At 44.8% G+C, this 19,385-nt stretch overlaps 1 protein-coding gene and 1 pseudogene across 5 annotated transcripts in view; one reads left to right on the top strand and one right to left on the bottom strand.

The window, feature by feature from the left end:
• LOC125621136 (kinetochore protein NDC80 homolog) overlaps positions 1-5,314 on the top strand; it is a 23,544-nt pseudogene extending 18,230 nt beyond the window's left edge.
• Positions 1-19,385, bottom strand: part of GTPBP8 (GTP binding protein 8) — a 24,360-nt gene extending 4,975 nt beyond the window's left edge. The window contains exons 1-7 of one of the 5 annotated variants that reach the window (XR_012664690.1): positions 18,567-19,384; positions 17,519-17,617; positions 15,718-15,848; positions 15,204-15,303; positions 14,600-14,718; positions 12,366-12,507; positions 9,463-10,001 (exon numbers count right to left, since the gene is read on the bottom strand). Coding sequence is in view for 1 of the 5 variants with exons in the window: in XM_048817630.2 (XP_048673587.1) it covers positions 12,426-12,507; positions 14,600-14,718; positions 15,204-15,303; positions 15,718-15,848; positions 17,519-17,617; positions 18,567-18,899 (864 nt within the window). In the remaining 4 variants the exon portion in view is untranslated. Of the gene's footprint in view, positions 1-9,462; positions 10,002-10,481; positions 11,170-11,192; positions 11,821-12,153; positions 12,508-14,599; positions 14,719-15,203; positions 15,304-15,717; positions 15,849-17,518; positions 17,618-18,566 lie in introns of those variants that run through there. The other 4 variants (XR_012664691.1, XR_012664692.1, XR_012664693.1 and 1 more) reach the window with 4 other exon arrangements.

Below are 19,385 nucleotides of genomic sequence, written 5' to 3'. Positions count from 1 at the left end.
ACCATCCTTCCAACTCCACATATTTCCCAGATTGAAGCACAGCTGGATGATTATCACAAACTGGCTCGGAAGCTGAAGCTAATCCCAGCAGGCATGGACAATTCCAGAGGCCACGATTTTGAGATTAAGTTTAGCCCGGAGGATGGACCCCATTCTCCTAGCAAGTTCTAGGACTTTAATTATTGGTGGGTAAACTTAGTCTGAGGAACATGTTGCTGATCAGAATTTGTTTATCCTTCCTTAGGTGGCTGAAGAAGAAGAAGAAAAAAGTGCAGCTGAACTGCAAGCTCTAGAGATACATAAAAACCTAATTGAGACTGGAGTCAATGAGGGCCTCAATGAAGCTATGAATGAGCTACATGAAATTCAGAAGAAGTAAGTGCAGCACATCCAGGTGTGGGGTTTTTTTTGTCTTCTTTCTTAAACAGATTTTTCCTGAGAAGTCTACTGCATATCAATGCAGAGAGAAGACCATACTCTGGAGGGTTGATGGTGAATTTCTGTAGTTTGTATAAGATTTCCTTGACTGAGTGTGTAACTAGCCCTTAGTCTTGCACATATACTATGGTTCCTATATCACTAATACATTTTCATTCCAGAACCTTGCAGTATGGAGTATTAATTTATGGCTGCAGAGCAAGAGCAGGTTAAAATTTTGTCTGTTTCAGTGGAAAACTGAGTATTCAACTAAAGACAAACTTAAAAGTGCGTGCTACTTTCAGTGGAAAATGGACTTTGTCAAGAAACCAAAACCTTTTCACTTTTTGAAAACTTTTTTTTTTTTTGACTGACCAAATTGATTTGAAGGGAAAAGCCCATTTCTAACCAGCCTTGCTACCCTGAGTCTGCCATAGTGAGTCCGAAATGCCTGTATGTGTTTGGACACATTTTCGTATACTGTGAAATTCAGAAGTTAACTTTCAATAGTAACTGGACTGTAAGAAAGGAAATCCTGTAGTTCAGGGTTCCAGTATCCTTTACAGTTCATGCATTCTCTAATATCCAGTCATGTGAAAGTTAGTTATTACACATTCCAGTGACACCAACCCCATGTCCCATCTATCAAGAGTCTGAGTTTTCAAGTTCTACAGAAAGGCTCTTAAGACTTGACACATTTGCTGAACATATAAAAATCCTAATATTATACCTTCTAGCTCTTATAACCTTTCATCAGTAGATATCAAAGTGCTTTGCAAAGGAAGTCCGTATTACCTCCATTTTACAGATAGGGAAACTGAGGCACTGAAAAGGAAAATGCTTGGCCAAAGTCACCCAGCAGGCTAGTGGCAAAGCCAGGAATAGAACTCAAATCTGAGTCCCAGTCCCCTGCTTTATCTTGTGCCATGCTACATAAACCATGTACGTTCAAAGTCTAGCCCTATACATATAACTGCAGAATGTTAATATTTTAAGCATACAAAGCACTTATAATATTGTTGTGTAACTAAGATTTATCATTTTAGTCTACATCTATATATAATACCTAAAAAATACTCCGGTGTACATGGATGATTCAATGCCTTTACAAAGTTTTTGATATATTTGGACTGATTTAAAAATGGATTGGGAGAGATTAGACGTAAGGTTATTGTAATGTCTGATCATGCTGAATTGGCTGGATGTTTGCTAAAGAATGTATAAACTGTATAGATACTCAGTTTTATCTATAGTCTTAGTTTCAGGATTGGATTTTATTTTAAATTGGATTTTTATTTTATTTAAATTACAATTTTGTATAAAAATAAACAAAATGTTAAGGCCTAAATTTATTCTCTTAAAACGTTAAATAAAAAAAATATGCTGAATCCATGAGCCTTGATTTAAAAAAAACCAAACTGAGTTAATAGCTGCTTTTCTATATAAAAGATGTTTTTCCTGAGTCTAACTTTTGAGGTCAAACTTTTTAAATATGGCACAATGGTCAGCTTGAGTAATTTAGGAGACTGTCTTATTTTCAAGAGACTTAGGTGAGACTAGGAATTTAAACTGTCACTTTCATTTGAAAATTTTCCCAGGCTTACCTGAAACAACCAGTTTAATTCACTGAGTACAGTTAATCTCTCTGTTTAATAAATCATTTAGTTGTAAATGTGGAACGTGCTTTGTTAAGAGATTATCTATCCAAAACATTTAAGGTGGTATTTTATATGCTGTTTGGAATTTAAACAAACACAAGTTACCCATCCTAATACAGCTTGACACAAATCAGAGCAAAAAGTAAATTATCTAGTAAATAAGCAATATCATTCACCATTTTCTAACATACTAAAAATGTACAGTTAATCTGAAAATATTAAGATACATAATTGCTTAAATGTAGATAGTTCTAGTGTATCCTCTTAGGTAACAAAAATATGCACTAAATCTAGTGAAAAGGCTTTAGTTGTAAAGTAATGTTTTAATAGTTTCATCAACCAATGAGAATGCACGTTCCTGTAGAAAGAAACTGAAGTACAAATGGAAAAGTAGGTTAAAATCAATTATTTAAACCGAGGCTTTCAACTTGGTGATTTTTAAATTGTCTTGATTTAAATTATCCAGCCTATTGAATTTTTCTAACATTTATTACATGTCAACCTTAAAATGAAGGGGTTTCTCTTTGGCCTGGGCATGCAATTAAGGGAATGTATTTGTATTCCTCAGGCACCAGATTGCTGTGAGGACAACAAATGAAGAGAAAATGCAAATGCTTGATAAATTGTACCATGTCTTGGAGATCGTGGCTTTTCATGTAGGGTCTGAAGAGGTAAGTCACACCCATTACTATGAACACTAAAGCAGGGTTAGGAAATGTACATTGCCCAAAAGGCAATTTACGGTCAGTACATTTCCACTCCACCCCTCTTTAATTCTCTCTCCCCATGTCCTGCCCAGTTCATGGCAGGCTATGAAGAAAGAGGTGGTCTGTTCTCCCCAGAAGTGTCTGTCTCTCTCTCGGGAGTGACTGGTGTCTCCAAGCTCCTTGGAAAGAACAAATCTCTCTCCTGTTTGTCTGGGCATGCTGAACCTTGTTCCTTCCTGTACAGAAAAGTCCACAACTTCTCCCAAAGGGACACAATAGTAAATTCCATATGGATTAAAAATGTGCTGAAACTAACTGCCATGTGCAAGCAGAGCACCCAACCAGTGTGTGGTGTTGGGAATAGCAGCTGAATAGTCTCTTGTTCTAGGGTTCTTTGTATTGATATTTCATGACTGATTGCCTTAGTCATATATACACGCTCATACTCCATAGCTCATCTTCCCTACCTTCCCTTCAAATTATTAACAGAGCCAGTAAAGCGACTAGTCTACTGGTAAAATGGCCCCTTGTAATGCTTCCACTGTCTAACCTCTTACCAAAAAGCTTGGGCGCTGCTAAAGTACAGCACCGTGCCCTGCCAACCTCACCTAAAACAGCTGTCACCACACTGATTGAATGTAGGGTGAAATAGCAGTAACAATTGCAATTGTTCTTCCTGGGCTGTATTGGAAAAAGGAGAAATTAGAGGTCTCCAAATACGTGAATTGTTGGTGTTCAGTACTGTCAAGGTAGGTGGATGTTCTAGCTTGTTCAGACCTTCCGTTATCAGAAATGTAGAGATCATTTTGGAAAGATGACAGTAGCCTCTCCTGTAGTGTTCAAAGGCCTACTTACCAATCTGCAAAGGGTGGGATGTGATTTATAGTTTGCATTACAGTAGCAGCTAGAGGTCCCAACATCTTGTACTAGGTGCTGTGCAGAGACTGTCCTTGACCCAAAAAGCTTATGTTCTAAGTAGATAACACAAACTGTGGGAAGGGAAACCGGCACAGAGGGGGCCAAGGATTCACTTAAGGGCACCTGGCAGGGAAATGACAACTAGAAATAGCACTCCGGGCTCCTGACCATCCCTAGAGCTTCTGCTTCACAATTAATGGTGCCAGTACCTTTGTTCATGGAAAACAATTTTAATCAAGAGGACTTAAAGCCATAAAGGATGTGTAGTTTGCTGTGTAAATCATCTGGGTGAGTGAAAGTATTGGGCCATCAAAGTCCCTTCTAAAATGGAATTACACTTGCAGTGACTGTGCAGGGGATGGCTACAGAAGTGAGATGAATGCTTAGGCTATTGGACACAAGCTAGGTGAGGTAATATTTATTGGACCAACTTCTGTTGGTGAAAGGGACAAGCTTATGAGCTTCACTGCGCTCCTTCAGGTCTGGGGAAGGTGAATGGTTAGGACACTGTAATCCAAGTGCAAGACTCTGATTGCATGTTTCCAATCTGAAATATATACATTAATAGGAAGGAGAAATGTGGAAACAACTAATGATAGACTAGGAGAGAGAAGAGGCATACTTAGATATTAAGAGTGAAATCCTGCACCATTAACTTCAATGAAACTGGGATTTCTCTGAAGGTTTGTACCAGGAAATAGCAAAAAAAAAGTCTTAGGTCTGTGAATAAGAGGGATTATGCCACAGAGCAGAGAGCTACCAGTCACTCTGCAGACATTTAAGAGGGATCTAAAGCTTCCTAAAAATCAGCAAATTATCCAAGCTTCTTCAGTGTTCTGCCCTGCTAACCTCCCTCAAGAACAGGATTGGCTTTTATACCATCAGCCTATGGGTTGAGATTTAATAGGCAACATGGCTGTGTCTCATTCACAAGAACTCCTGGGGATCAGATTTGTGCCCTAGGAATTTACAAAGTGTGGTGGCATACCACTGTCAAACACAGCTGTTTTTAACCTGGTTACTTTACTATCAAGTCAGATCTTGGAGTTTATTTGATTAATTTTTTTATTGAAGAAACCAGTTTTAATATTTAAATTATAGATAGATGGCCTGATACCAAATGCAGTGAATAATAATAAAAGATGCACATGGTGCTGACACAAGCTCCATGTCTTTTAGGTTAAAAAAGAAAGTTGGAAATCTCACTGGTAACATTCTCTTCGTAGAAATACCTGGCTGAGCAAAATGAAAAAGCTGATATGGTGTTTGAAGAATTTATGTCTGAAGATCTCTTGGACAACGGGAAACAAATCCTAGCCAACTATAAAAGTAAAGCTGATGCTCTATAACCCTTGCATGGAGGACTTCACCTAGGCATTTTTTCTGTAGCACAACTGTAATGTGGTCCAGTCCTACATTCCTTCCACAAAGTCCCAAGGAAGTCAATCCAATGATATTTACATATGTACAAGGACTACAGGATCTGGTCCATACTGTGCTGTCTCTAAGTATATATTTATTAAATTCTTACAAATGTAAACTATGTATTTAAAAATGAATCAGTCAAAGGTATTTTGTAAAGATTTTTGCTAGCAGTTGGTGTAGTGGGTTTTTTTTTTTAAGAACCTTGGGTTTTGCAGGCAGATGTATATCAAGCTCTAGGATTTAAGACACACTTTGCAGAAGTGTCCATTAATTTTGGATGCTCAGCTTGGAAGACCCCAGAGCATGCAGCACTCAAAACTAAGTGGATGCTTCTGAAAAATGTTTGCTAGCATGCTGAAACTATTCACCAAGAACGGATATTGAGCTATAACATGTGGCGCACACTTTGCCCCTGAGAGCTGTACCATCTGGGACAGCACATCTGCTGTTATGATACTGAGCACTTCTAACAATGGTTATATATTGAATCAGATCCTTCAAGCAGAACAAAGGGAGAGTCAGGGCTATAACGCCTAACTACTCTGATCGATCTCTCTTGCTTCCAGCACATAGGAATGAGCGTACTGCATTAGGCTACTGTTCCAGCAACTCCCAGTCTCGAGGAATGGCTACTATCACGTAGTAGGATTAACATCTAATAACAGTGAATTCCTGAGGTCAACTAGGTTGGGTAAAAAGCATTTCCTTTTATGAGCAGACATAAACTAGACCACGCAGCCTCTTAATCTACACTTAAGTCACATGTAGAGTACAGGCACAGCATGCCCAGCTTACACTGGTATTAACAGCACTGCTTAGGTGAACAGAGTGCCCTACACACTGGAACCCCCAGGAGTACCTCCTTGTTCTACAGAGCTATTTTTAGCAGTGTAACATCCTCCTACTCAAGCCTTCCCCTGCCCCCATGAAAAGCTCCAGCCACTTCCCACTCTTGAAAACTTTTGCCATGGCATACAGCTAGCCACTGCCGTGACAAGTGTGAACAGAGCCTGTACTCTCCACACACCATCAGTGTAAACAGAGCTTAAGAATGGGCAATCTTCAGGGAAGAAAATCTTACCCATCAGTAAAAAGAAAAGGAGTACTTGTGGCACCATAGAGACTAACCAATTTATTTGAGCATGAGCTTTCGTGAGCTACAGCTCACTGTAGCTCACAAAAGCTCATGCTCAAATAAATTGGTTAGTCTCTAAGGTGCCACAAGTACTCCTTTTCTTTTTGCGAATACAGACTAACACGGCTGTTCCTCTGTTACCCATCAGTAACGCTACAGCTAGGCCATGTCGGGGGCATTGCTGAATAGATGCAACTTAGCTGTGGGATAAACGTCTCACACTATTATGTGCCCCTGAATAAGAGGCTACCACTGAGGGACAATGTAGGGCCAGATATGTAGCATGTACCTCATTTGCCATTGAAGTTCACTCCCTTATGGTCAGTTGTCATCACTAAAGAATTTTGGCTTGTTCTCTGAGATGTGCACAGTGAAATCAGTACTAAACAAGAGAACACAGTACAAAAAGGAGAAGTGAACCCCCTACCTTGAAATCCTCAGGCCTTGCTCTCTAAGGGTATGTCTACACTACGGAATAAAGTTGAATTATCGAAGTCGTTCTTTTAGAAATCGGTTTTATATATTCAAGTGTGTGTGTCCCCACAGAAAATGCTCTAAGTGCATTAAGTGCATTAACTCGGCGGAGTGCTTCCACAGTACCGAGGCTGGAGTCGACTTCCGGAGCGTTGCACTGTGGATAGCTATCCCACAGTTCCTGCAGTCTCCGCTGCCCATTGGAATTCTGGGTTGAGATCCCAATGCCTGATGGGACTAAAACATTGTCGCGGGTGGTTCTGGGTACATATCGTCAGGCCCCCCTTCCCTCCCTCCCTCTGAAAGAAAGGGCAGACAATTGTTTCGTGCCTTTTTTCCTGAGTTACCTGTGCAGATGCCATACCACGGCAAGCATGGAGCCCGCTCAGGTAACGGTCACTGTATGTCTCCTGGGTGCTGGCAGACGTGGTATGGCATTGCTACGCAGTAGCAGCAACCCATTGCCTTGTGGCAGCAGATGGTGCAATATGACTGGTAGCCGTCATCGTCACGTCCGAGGTGCTCCTGGCCACGTCGGCCAGGAGCGCCTGGGCAGACATGGGCGCAGGGACTAAATTTGGAGTGACTTGACCAGGTCATTCTCTTTAGTCCTGCAGTCAGTCCTATTGAACCATCTTATGGTGAGCAGGCAGGCGATACGGATTGCTAGCAGTCGTACTGTACCATCTTGTGCCAGGCAGGCAAGAGATGAGGATGGCTAGCAGTCGTACTGTACCATCTTCGGCCGAGCAGCCATGAGATGTGGATGGCATGCAGTCCTTCTGCACCGTCTGCTGCCAGCCAAAGATGTAAAAGATAGATGGAGTGGATCAAAACAAGAAATAGACCAGATTTGTTTTGTACTCATTTGCCTCCTCCCCCGTCTAGGGGACTCATTCCTCTAGGTCACACTGCAGTCACTCACAGAGAAGGTGCAGCGAGGTAAATCTAGCCATGTATCAATCAGAGGCCAGGCTAACCTCCTTGTTCCAATAAGAACAATAACTTAGGTGCACCATTTCTTATTGGAACCCTCCGTGAAGTCCTGCCTGAAATACTCCTTGATGTAAAGCCACCCCCTTTGTTGATTTTAGCTCCCTGAAGCCAACTCTGTAAGCTGTGTCATCAGTCGCCCCTCCCTCTGTCAGAGCAATGGCAGACAATCGTTCCGCGCCTTTTTTCTGTGCAGACGCCATACCAAGGCAAGCATGGAGGCCGCTCAGCTCACTTTGGCAATTAGGAGCACATTAAACACCACACGCATTATCCAACAGTATATGCAGCACCAGAACCTGGCAAAGCGATACCGGGTGAGGAGGTGACGTCAGCACGGTCACGTGAGTGATCAGGACATGGACACAGATTTCTCTGAAAGCATAGGCCCTGCCAATGCATGCATCATGGTGCTAATGGGGCAGGTTCATGGTGTGGAAGGCCGATTCTGGGCTCAGGAAACAAGCACAGACTGGTGGGATCGCATAGTGTTGCGGGTCTGGGACGATTCCCAGTGGCTGCGAAACTTTCGCATGCGTAAGGGCACTTTCATGGAACTTTGTGACTTGCTTTCCCCTGCCCTGAGGCACATGAATACCAAGATGAGAGCAGCCCTCACAGTTGAGAAGTGAGTGGCGATAGCCCTGTGGAAGCTTGCAACCCCAGACAGCTACCGGTCAGTCGGGAATCAATTTGGAGTGGGCAAATCCACTGTTGGAGCTGCTGTGATGCAAGTAGCCCACGCAATCAAAGATCTGCTGATATCAAGGGTAGTGACCCTGGGAAATGTGCAGGTCATAGTGGATGGCTTTGCTGCAATGGGATTCCCTAACTGTGGTGGGGCCATAGACGGAACCCATATCCCTATCTTGGCACCGGAGCACCAAGCCAGCGAGTACAGAAACCGCAAGGGGTACTTTTCAATAGTGCTGTAAGCTCTGGTGGATCACAAGGGACGTTTCACCAACATCAACGTGGGATGGCCAGGAAAGGTACATGACGCTCGCATCTTCAGGAACTCTGGTCTGTTTCAAAAGCTGTAGGAAGGGACTTTATTCCCAGACCAGAAAATAACTGTTGGGGATGTAGAAATGCCTATATGTATCCTTGGGGACCCAGCCTACCCCTTAATGCCAGGGCTCATGAAGCCATACATAGGCAGCCTGGACAGTAGGCAGGAGCTGTTCAACTACAGCCTGAGCAAGTGCAGAATGGTGGTAGAATGTGCATTTGGACGTTTAAAGGCGCGCTGGTGCAGTTTACTGACTCGCTTAGACCTCAGCGAAACCAATATTCCCACTGTTATTACTGCTTGCTGTGTGCTCCACCATATCTGTGAGAGTAAGGGGGAGACGTTTATGGCGGGGTGGGAGGTTGAGGCAAATCGCCTGGCTGCTGGTTACATGCAGCCAGACACCAGGGCGGTTAGAAGAGCACAGGAGGGCGTGGTACGCATCAGAGAAGCTTTGAAAACCAGTTTCATGACTGGCCAGGCTACGGTGTGAAAGTTCTGTTTGTTTCTCCTTGATGAAACCCCCCGCCCCTTGGTTCACTCTACTTCCCTGTAAGCTAACCACCCTCCCCTCCTCCCTTCGATCACTGCTTGCAGAGGCAATAAAGTCATTGTTGCTTCACATTCATGTATTCTTTATTCATTCATCACACAAATAGGGGATGACTACCAAGGTAGCCCAGGAGGGGTGGTGGAGGAGGGAAGGAAAATGCCACACAGCACTTTACAAGTTTACAACTTTAAAATTTATTGAATGCCAGCCTTCTTTTTTTTTGGGCAATCCTCTGTGGCGGAGTGGCTGGTTGGCCGGTGGCCCCCCCACCGTGTTCTTGGGTGTCTGGGTGTGGAGGCTATGGAACTTGGGGAGGAGGGCGGTTGGTTACACAGGGGCTGTAGTGGCAGTCTGTGCTCCAGCTGCCTTTGCTGCAGCTCAACCATACACAGGAGCATACTGGTTTGGTCCTCCAGCAGCCTCAGCATTGAATCCTGCCTCCTCTCATCACGCTGCTGCCACATTTGAGCTTCAGCCCTGTCTTCAGCCCGCCACTTACTCTCTTCAGCCTGCCACCTCTCCTCCTTGTCATTTTGTGCTTTCCTGCACTCTGACATTATTTGCCTCCACGCATTCGTCTGTGCTCTGTCAGTGTGGGAGGACAGCATGAGCTCGGAGAACATTTCATCTCGAGTGCGTTTTTTTTTCTTTCTAAGCTTCACTAGCCTCTGGGAAGGAGAAGATCCTGTGATCATTGAAACACATGCAGCTGGTGGAGAAAAAAAAGGGACAGCGGTATTTAAAAAGACATTTTATAAAACAGTGGCTACACTCTTTCAGGGTAAACCTTGCTGTTAACATTACATACATAGCACATGTGCTTTCGTTACAAGGTCGCATTTTGCCTCCCCCCACCGCATGGCTACCCCCTCAGCCACAGGGAGGGGGGAGGGTTAACAGCGGGGAACATTTCTGTTTAGCCACAGGCAAACAGCCCAGCAGGAATGGGCTCCTCTGAGTGTCCCCTGAAGAAAAGCACACTATTTCAACCAGGTGACCATGAATTATATCTCACTCTCCTGAGGATAACACAGAGAGATAAAGAACGGATGTTGTTTGAACGCCAGCAAACATACACTGCAATGCTTTGTTGTACAATGATTCCCGAGTACGTGTTACTGGCCTGGAGTGGTAAAGTGTCCTACCATGAAGGACGCAATAAGGCTGCCCTCCCCAGAAACCTTTTGCAAAGGCTTTGGGAGTACATCCAGGAGAGCCGCGAATGCCAGGGCAAAGTAATCCTTTCACATGCTTGCTTTTAAACCATGTATAGTATTTTAAAAGGTACATTCACCAGAGGTCCCTTCTCCACCTGCTGGGTCCAGGAGGCAGCCTTGGGTGGGTTCGGGGGGTACTGGCTCCAGGTCCAGGGTGAGAAACAGTTCCTGGCTGTCGGGAAAACCGGTTTCTCCGCTTGCTTGCTGTGAGCTATCATCTTCTTCGTCCCCAAAACCTGCTTCCGTATTGCCTCCATCTCCATTGAAGGAGTCAAACAACACGGCTGGGTTAGTGGTGGCTGAACCCCCTAAAATGGCATGCAGCTCATCATAGAAGCGGCATGTTTGGGGCTCTGACCCGGAGCGGCCGTTCGCCTCTCTGGTTTTCTGGTAGGCTTGCCTCAGCTCCTTCAGTTTCATGCGGCACTGCTTCGGGTCCCTGTTATGGCCTCTGTCCTTCATGCCCTGGGAGATTTTCACAAAGGTTTTGGCATTTCAAAAACTGGAACGGAGTTCTGATAGCACGGATTCCTCTCCCCATACAGCGATCAGATCCCATACCTCCTGTTCAGTCCATGATGGAGCTCTTTTGCGATTCTGGGACTCCATCATGGTCACCTCTGCTGATGAGCTCTTCATGGTCACCTGCAGCTTGCCACGCTGGCCAAACAGAAAATGAGATTCAAAAGTTCGCGGTTCTTTTCCTGTCTACCTGGCCAGTGCATCTGAGTTGAGAGTGCTGTCCAGAGCGGTCACAATGGAGCACTCTGGGATAGCTCCCGGAGGCCAATACCGTTGAATTGTGTCCACAGTACCCCACATTCGAGCCGGCAAGACCGATTTAAGTGCTAATCCACTTGTCAGAGGTGGAGTAAGGAAATCGATTTTAAGAGACCTTTAAGTCAAAATAAAGGGCTTTATCGTGTGGACGGGTGCAGGTTTACATCGATTTAATGCTGCTAAATTCGACCTAAAGTCCTAGTGTAGACCAGGGCTAAGGCAATAGATGCCATGTAAGTACTAATTCTTCCAGCAGAGTGCTCCATCAACAAAGTCACAGCTTTCCTCCTGCTATTAGTTCATCTGCTCTTTCTCCTAGGAACTGATGGGGTGGTGGAGAGCCCTCACAGCTTGTAGCCAATGGTGCTTGATTACATTAGGGTAATTTCCTTTTAGAGCACAGAGTGGCGTTACCTCCTGGCAGAGGTACCACATAACTCCATGCAGCCTGTATACCAGACTTCCTTTGCAGGCATCATCCTCTCATAACTTCTGAAAGGATAAGTCCTTTCCACCTCCAGGTAGGAAGCCCTACAGCAGGAAAGAGTTTCATGCTACTTCCTTGTCACCAATAATCTTAGAACTGAACACATACATCAACAGGTTCTAATTCCATAGGGTGACCCTATTCTCATATATTATCTGTATTAAAACAAGTTAACTGAAAAAGTCACAGCTGATCAGTGAATTCTGGATGTACTTAATAAAGGCTGTTGCTATAGCCAGAGCCCCATGCACTCTGCTGGTGTTTATCTCTTGCTACACATCTATGTTCTGGCATCTGAGCTTTCATTTAAAACCTGCTTCACAGTTAAGGCTATCTTCACAACAAGGAAGGGAAACAAGTGGAAGCTTGTTAAAACATAGCCTTTAAAAATCCTTTATTACTTTTTGTCAATTTAGTAAATTAATACCAATAAACAAATCTGGAAAATCATAGATCACATTCTGCTGCATGAATCGTTTAAGCATCCTTAAATTTTCATTGACAAGTTATTACAAACCCTCAAAATAATTTCACTATTTTATACTATTTACAAAGCAAAAAGCAATGTCTAGAGCAGTATGTTTGGTACCTATTGTGCTGGATGGGTAGAGTACAACAGGAGAGTTGTGGACACGGAGAGGTAGGTCTGTCAGGAATTCATCAGGGGAAGGTTTCCTGTAACATGGGTTATAAAACACCTCAGCAGATGGATGCCAGAATACTCTATGGAACTGTAGAAACAAAGATTTACAGGTTCAGGTCGTTGCTTCCTTCAAATGCAGGTGCCTAATTCTGCTAAACTGCCACCATCCCTTGGAGTAAGGGGTACCTGCAAAGTCATCCAATTGTTTTTGATACATCAATAATTTAGTCTCACAAAAATCAGGAAATTTATAGTTTCTGCAGCAACTGTAACTTTACCTACTGAATGATCACAGAATGGAATCAGCAAAAAATGTTATGGCACATCACAGATTCTCTTCCCTTAGCTTTATGGGTAGAAGGAAAGACTTGTCTTTCTGGTGCAAAAATGCAGCTTCACAAGAGTTCGAAACTGCAGCTCTGTAGTGTGCTAAACATTTTCTATCCAATGAAATTAGTAGTTAATTCTTCCATTTAGTTCATTGCTGCAATAATAAGAGTTGCTGAACTCTGCAGCTGAGGTTTATAGTGCAGCAAACCTTAATACAAGTTTAACAACTTCACAAGACGTTCAAAATAAGGTGATGTTTAATATTTTTACTAGGGCTCTCTGCTGAGAATCTTTTAAACAAGGGAAAAATGTTACACAGGATTTTTACCACTTAATTTAAATGTCATGGGTCAAATGCTGGCCTATTGACTTCAATGTCCCAGGATTTCACTTACATTTCTACATAAAGGAGCTACACTTGAACTTTCATCAGGTATAGAGTACTCAGAAATGGAAGCTTGGCTGTGGCTCATCACTTAATTCAGGATCTCATTATAAAGGGACATTATCACGACAGTTACAAACTGGTGTACTCTTTTACACGTTCTCCTCTTACAAAATCCAGTGCTGATCTCCCCAGCACCCTCCCCAAATTGACAATTGCTCACTGCTCAATATCAAATAAAAAAAATCCTGAGCCCATATGCTAGAAGCTAATAAGGGCACAGCAACCCTTGGAGAGGAGCTATGATACTAAAAGCACAGGCTTTGGATAGTCACTTATACCATACCAAGTGGCTATAGAACATTACACCGCTCTGATTTTTGGTAGCATTTTGCACTAAGGTAAGTGACTTCACAAAGTGCAGAGGAATGGATATCTGGGGGTCTATCTCAAGCTCTGCTACAGGTTTTCGGTGTGTCCTTGGCCAAGTCACTTAGGAGCCTACATAGCTTTGTGGTTCTAGACCTTAGCATAGTTCTGCTCTGAAAATGGATACTGTAAAAGGAGCGTTTGGGGGGTCACATGTTTGACGTGCTCAATTTACACAAAGAGATTTTTTAAATTGCCACAGTCTCACCCCAGAAACTGGAAGTCAAGCTGGGTTCTTTCCAACACATCCATCACCCGTACAAGATTCTATATGCTAGATTCCATTCAGTTAAGTTTGTACCACATGGCTGGGTTCAGTAAGGTGGTACCCATGTAACCAAGGGCAGAGCTGGGCTTAAAATCAGAAACTGGTTACCTGGTCTGTTAATGCTGGACCAAAACAGAACCCAGCTCCCTCTCCCACAGTTGTGGAGACTCTGGAGGGCTAACAGGACTAAGAACACTGAAGTTAAAGTTGCACATAGGCAGCAGAGCCGTTACATAAGATGCCATTTTGATGTGATCTTTTTCAGAGTAGAACTGCATGTTAGCCTCTCTGCCCATTCCCGCATCTGCAGAGGGGATACTTTGCATACAGTCAGAGCAAAGTAGCGTTAATTTGTATTGGGCAGCATGATTGCAAGTACTATCCTTCTTATGCCTAAGAAAGCCAAAATCATTTCAAACCTGGCCCCAAGCTCTTGCCCATATGTGGTCTGTTTAAAATGAGTGCGGTGGTCTCAGACAGGCATTCACACCACAAAACCCACAACCGTATGTTGTGCCTCTGCTGCCAGTCTCATCTGAAAGACCCAAGGAGGAATGGGCCTTGAAAGCTGAACTCTCCTCTCACCTCTTTAGGGGGTTCTCCCTCAGACAGGGTGGGGTCAGCATGGGGGTGACTTGCCCCGACACCGCCCACTGTACCTGTTCTGGGCATAAATAGGAGTTCAGTCTCCCAAACTGTCAGACCTGTCAGTGAGTTTGGTGTTTTTCAGGTGCTTAAAAATAAGACATCAGTAGAAGTGAGCTTTACCTGACTGGGAAGAGTTGAGGAAAGCACCCCTGAGTGTGTTTCTCTGCAAAGTCCTGGATCTCCAGTACATTTTTAACCAACAGTCCCTTGGGAACTTTGTCGATTTTGGTTAACACAAGCTGCACAAATACATAAAGAGAAGATTTAGGGAGCGGGCGGGGGGTGGGTAGAACATTGCTTTACTGTAACCCTGGAAATGTTTGCCAAGATGTATCACCCTCCCACTGCTTTCAAACTGCTTCATGTCCTATCTAAATGGGATACTAATACATGAATGCTGAGCCTATTCAGATCAGACCTCTTTAAGGGGTGTCAAACTGGGCACCAAAAAGAAGGTCAATTTTGAAAATTCAGATCTTAAAAAAACGCAACCAATCATAGACAATAGATTTTCAGGCCTCCCTATACAGTATGAATTAAAAAAAAAGGGGAGGGGGGGAAGACAACTTTTTCCCCCATGCAGATCACCTTTTTAACTTACTGCTAGAGCTCTACTGCTGAGGCTCATCTAGCTGAAGGTACAAAATGTTTAGAGAATGCCCTTGAGCCCAGCCAATTTGCATTTTTATTTTGGTTCGTGTTTTAAAGAGAAAGTATAACTTACAACGTAAGGGATCCCAAACTCCTCCAACATTTCTATGGCAATGTCGTCTGCCTTCTGCAATCCTACCAAGCTGTCCACTAATAAGAATGTCCTCTTCAAGCTAACGAAGATACAGAGAGTAACACAAGTGAGGGGCAATGTAACAATGGTTGTTTCTACGTTAACTAGCATGGGGACTGAGAGGCTACCTCACAGGATTTGGAGATGAACTAGATGAGACTAATTCTCTTTTCCCATCCTGAGAGGAGTCAATACAGGATAGCACCTAAGGGGAATATTTTCCAGAGCTCTGATCCATCCAAGCTTCAAAACAGGACTCAAACAATGGTAACGTCACCACTTCACTCTGGAAGCTATACTATGGTCTCAATACATTCCACCCCATTGTTGGCAATAACTTCTTGATATCTACACTTAACTCTTCCACCTTTTTATAATCTATGCAAACATCCCACTGTTCTGATGCACTGTGAGACTGCAGGTAAAACACGACAGCATGCAACGGTTCTCTTACTTCTGACGCTCTTGTAAATAGGCCTCCACCATGTCAGCAAAGTCTTCGGGGGCTCGGTAGCCATAGCCTGGCATGTCCACCACCGTAAAGTATTTCCCCACTTTGAAGAAATTCATTTTCTTTGTGTGGCCCTGCAGAGAGAAAGGTTGGGCTTTATTAAATATTACTAAACAACCATGGGATTATGGATTTATTTAAAAGGTTCTTTATGCCCAACATTAGATATCTGAGCTGAATATGGACAAGAACCAAGAATCCGATGGGCCTAGAAGACTGGAAACTGTTTTAGATTCATTAAAAATGCCAAATAGACTTTATAACATGTCCTGGGTTACTGACAAGCTGATAATGAGGGAAGCACCTCATGGTTTAGTAGAAACAGGATACCATCCCAGCGACTGATACATAAGCTTAAGTTTGTCTAAATGTGACTACACAAATCTATGTAGTTGAGAGGAGGGAGATGCTGTATGAGCTCATGTAGGAGAGTCCAGTAGGCACACAATGTACTGGATTTATATTTTCTGAAATTATAACCCTAGAGCAGAACACTCGTACTTACCGTACTATTTAGCCATGGTATCAGAAAGGATTTTAGGAAACACTCTACAGCAGTGTTTCTCAAGCAAGGGTACACATACCCCTGGGGATACACAGAGGTCTTCCAGCGGTACATCAACTCATCTACATGTTTGCCTAGTTTTACAACTGGCTACATAAAAAGCACCAGTACAAAGTCAGCACAAACTAAAATTTCATACAGTGACTTGTTTATACTGCTCTCTATATTATACACTGAAATGTAAGTACAATATTTACATTCCAGTTGATTTATTTTATAAATATATGGTAAAAATGAGAAAAAGCAAATTTTCAGTAATAATATGCTGTGACACTTTTGTATTTTTATGTCTGATTTTGTAAGCAAGTAGTTTAAGTGAGGTGAAACTTGCAGGTACGCAAGACAAATCAGACTCCTGAAAGAGGTAGAGTAGTCTGGAAAGGTCGAGAACCACTGCTTTACGGATCCTGGTCTTCACACATAGCCAGAGAACCTAGTCTCTGCCTATGGGAGGGTCTCAGTTTGGGCACCGTGGATGGGTACTGGGGACATTGGAATACTTTCCCCACCTCACATGCTGAACACAGGACACAGGATACCTAGGGAACTGCTCCAGAACCACCACTGAAGCCTCTGTGCTGAAGTAGCATCAGTAACACACTAAAAATTGTTGTGTTTAAGCCAATAGATCTACAGAGTCATGGCATCACTGGCCATGCCTCCAAGTCTTCCCTCTGGGGACCATAGGGTGTGGCGACCCCTTGCACAGCCTCCCTGTGGCCTGCTCTTCTCTGTGCAGAACAGACTGCGACAGTTCCACTACTTCAAAGACCTTCCACAGTCATTACCTGAGTAGGGGGATTTAGCTCCGAGTGCCAAACTACTCTCAAAAAGTGACTACAAATTAGCTTGGTAGGGCTGTGTGTGTGTTTTGTCTCAGTGACTGCACATCAAATATGCTCAGCGTACGAGTAAAAAGATTATTTTTTTCCTCCCAACTGCTAGCCCTGCAAACTCATCCTGGGCTCTGAGAGTCAAGCTGGGTTCTTTTCACCTCATATTTCCAGTAAGAAGACTTTTGCAAATGAACCTTAAAATTTCTGTTGAAGATGCGCAAGCCAGAGAAGAATCCAGCTTATGCTCCCAGAGCTTTGTGTTACCCCAGACCTCTTTCTCTCATCTCCCCTGACTGGCAGGAGCTTCCAGTTGAGATGGAGGGAATTCTGTAACATCACTTACTGGAGTTTTTGACACTCTGACTTCAACATCTGGAGCCAGTGAAAACAAAGCCTTTATTAAGGAGGATTTCCCAACATTGCTTCTGCCCAAAAAGCACACCTGGAGAGAGACAGGAGAAAGGAGATACCATTGTTAGTTTTCTCTCCCACATCCAAACCCACCTGTGCAACAAGAATTGGTCACTCCTGCAAATCCCTCAATTTGTTCTCATGGTCTTAGCACCTTAGATGAGGAAGGATGGTCCAGTGACTAAGGCACTCACACAGGACTTGAGAGACCGGAGTTCTAGACCCTGCCATAGGCTTCCTGTGTAAAGCTGAGCAAGTCATGTAGCCTCTCAGTTTCCATCCGTAAAATGGGGATAATAGCACTTCCCTATCTCACAGGGGTCTCATATTATAGATCGTGAGGTGCTCAGATACCATGGTGCTGGGGGTCATATACGTAACTAAGAGACTCGCTTTCAGGGAATGTCTTGGTGCTAATTCATACCCTCCTATACCAAAAGCCAGAGAAAGGGCCAAGTTAGTTTGAAAACTTAGTAGCCCTGACAACATGAAATTTCCATGTAATTGTCCTATCTGTAGGGATAAAATACTTTGTTCCCTTCATAACGGACTTAGTCCTTCAGCTCTGTAGAAGTTCCAGGATCTGTAAAATCTTGGGACATCTGCAGAAAGCCCAGGGCTTCAGTCTATTCCTTGGACCCCAGGCCCATCAGAAGCTGCCCTTCCATCAGTTCCCCTGCCCAGTGTAGACAAAAATGCACCACTTGCTCTGAGGGAACTGACAGTGCAGAGCAGGTTTCCCTACATAAGATCATGCTGACACAGCCCCCATGGTTCACAGAGGGCGGAGGCGGCACAGAGACGCTCTCTTTTGGCTCCACATAGTCAAGCCAACTGCCAAAACTACAGCACCCAAATGCATGACTTCAGAGGAGAGTAGATAGATAAAACGCTGTATAGGATGGACTCCCTGACAGGAGGTGTTCTGACCACAGGAGCAAGGATACCACCTTCCTCTCCATCCCAGGCAATGGCCTCACCTCAGGCTGCGACAGCTGCGGTGCATGGTCCATGCGGATGGCAGAACTGAAGTAATGAATCACGTGTCTGCCCGAGGGTTTGAAAAACCCCTCCGCCCTGTGGAGGTCACCCAGGCTGGGGCTGAAAGTCCGGAAGCTGGCAGTGTTCACGTCCGGGGCTAGATACTTCTCTAGGCCCTGGAGCGGGAAAACGACGCCCGTGAGCTTTTTATCCTCCAGCTGCAGCACTTCCGAAACCGACGCATTTTTGGTGGCGCTCCTCCACGCAGCGCTGCGTCTCCGGAGCGGGCAGCTTGGCCCCGCCAGCCGCCCCACCCTCTGGAGCCGGAGCATCTCCGCCCGCGCGGCCCAGGCTCCCGAAAGCGTGGGTCGTGCTCAAAGGCCTGAGCGGAGGGCGCTTGGAGAGGCACCCCCCTCTCACACACACACACCCACACACACACGGGTGCCCCTGAAGCGTCCCCGGCCCAGGTGTCAGGCAGGGCCCCCCGCTGGGGAGGACGGAGTCACCCAGTGGGGCTGAGGCGGCCGCGCCGGGCAGGCAGGAGGTCCGTGGAGGGCGGCTGGGTCCCGCGCGGAGCCCCAGGCAGAGGCCGGCCCGGGAGACAGGCCCCCTGCGGCCGGGCGCTTTGCAGCGGCGCCGGGCGCAGCGAGGGCGGAAGGGTCCCAAAGCACAGCGCGGGGGGGGGGGGCAGTGGGGGCTCCCGCGGGCTTGCGATGGCGGCGGGGAGGGACACGCTCTGCCCAGCGGCGGCGGCCCGACCTCTCCGCCGCCCTTAACCCCGGCCGGGGCGCTCACTTCCGGGCGGGGCGGTGGCT

This window comes from Caretta caretta, chromosome 1, assembly GCF_965140235.1.
Source record: "Caretta caretta isolate rCarCar2 chromosome 1, rCarCar1.hap1, whole genome shotgun sequence".
NCBI classification, from domain to species: domain Eukaryota; kingdom Metazoa; phylum Chordata; order Testudines; family Cheloniidae; genus Caretta; species Caretta caretta.
This window is presented reverse-complemented; position numbering and strand designations above follow the sequence as displayed.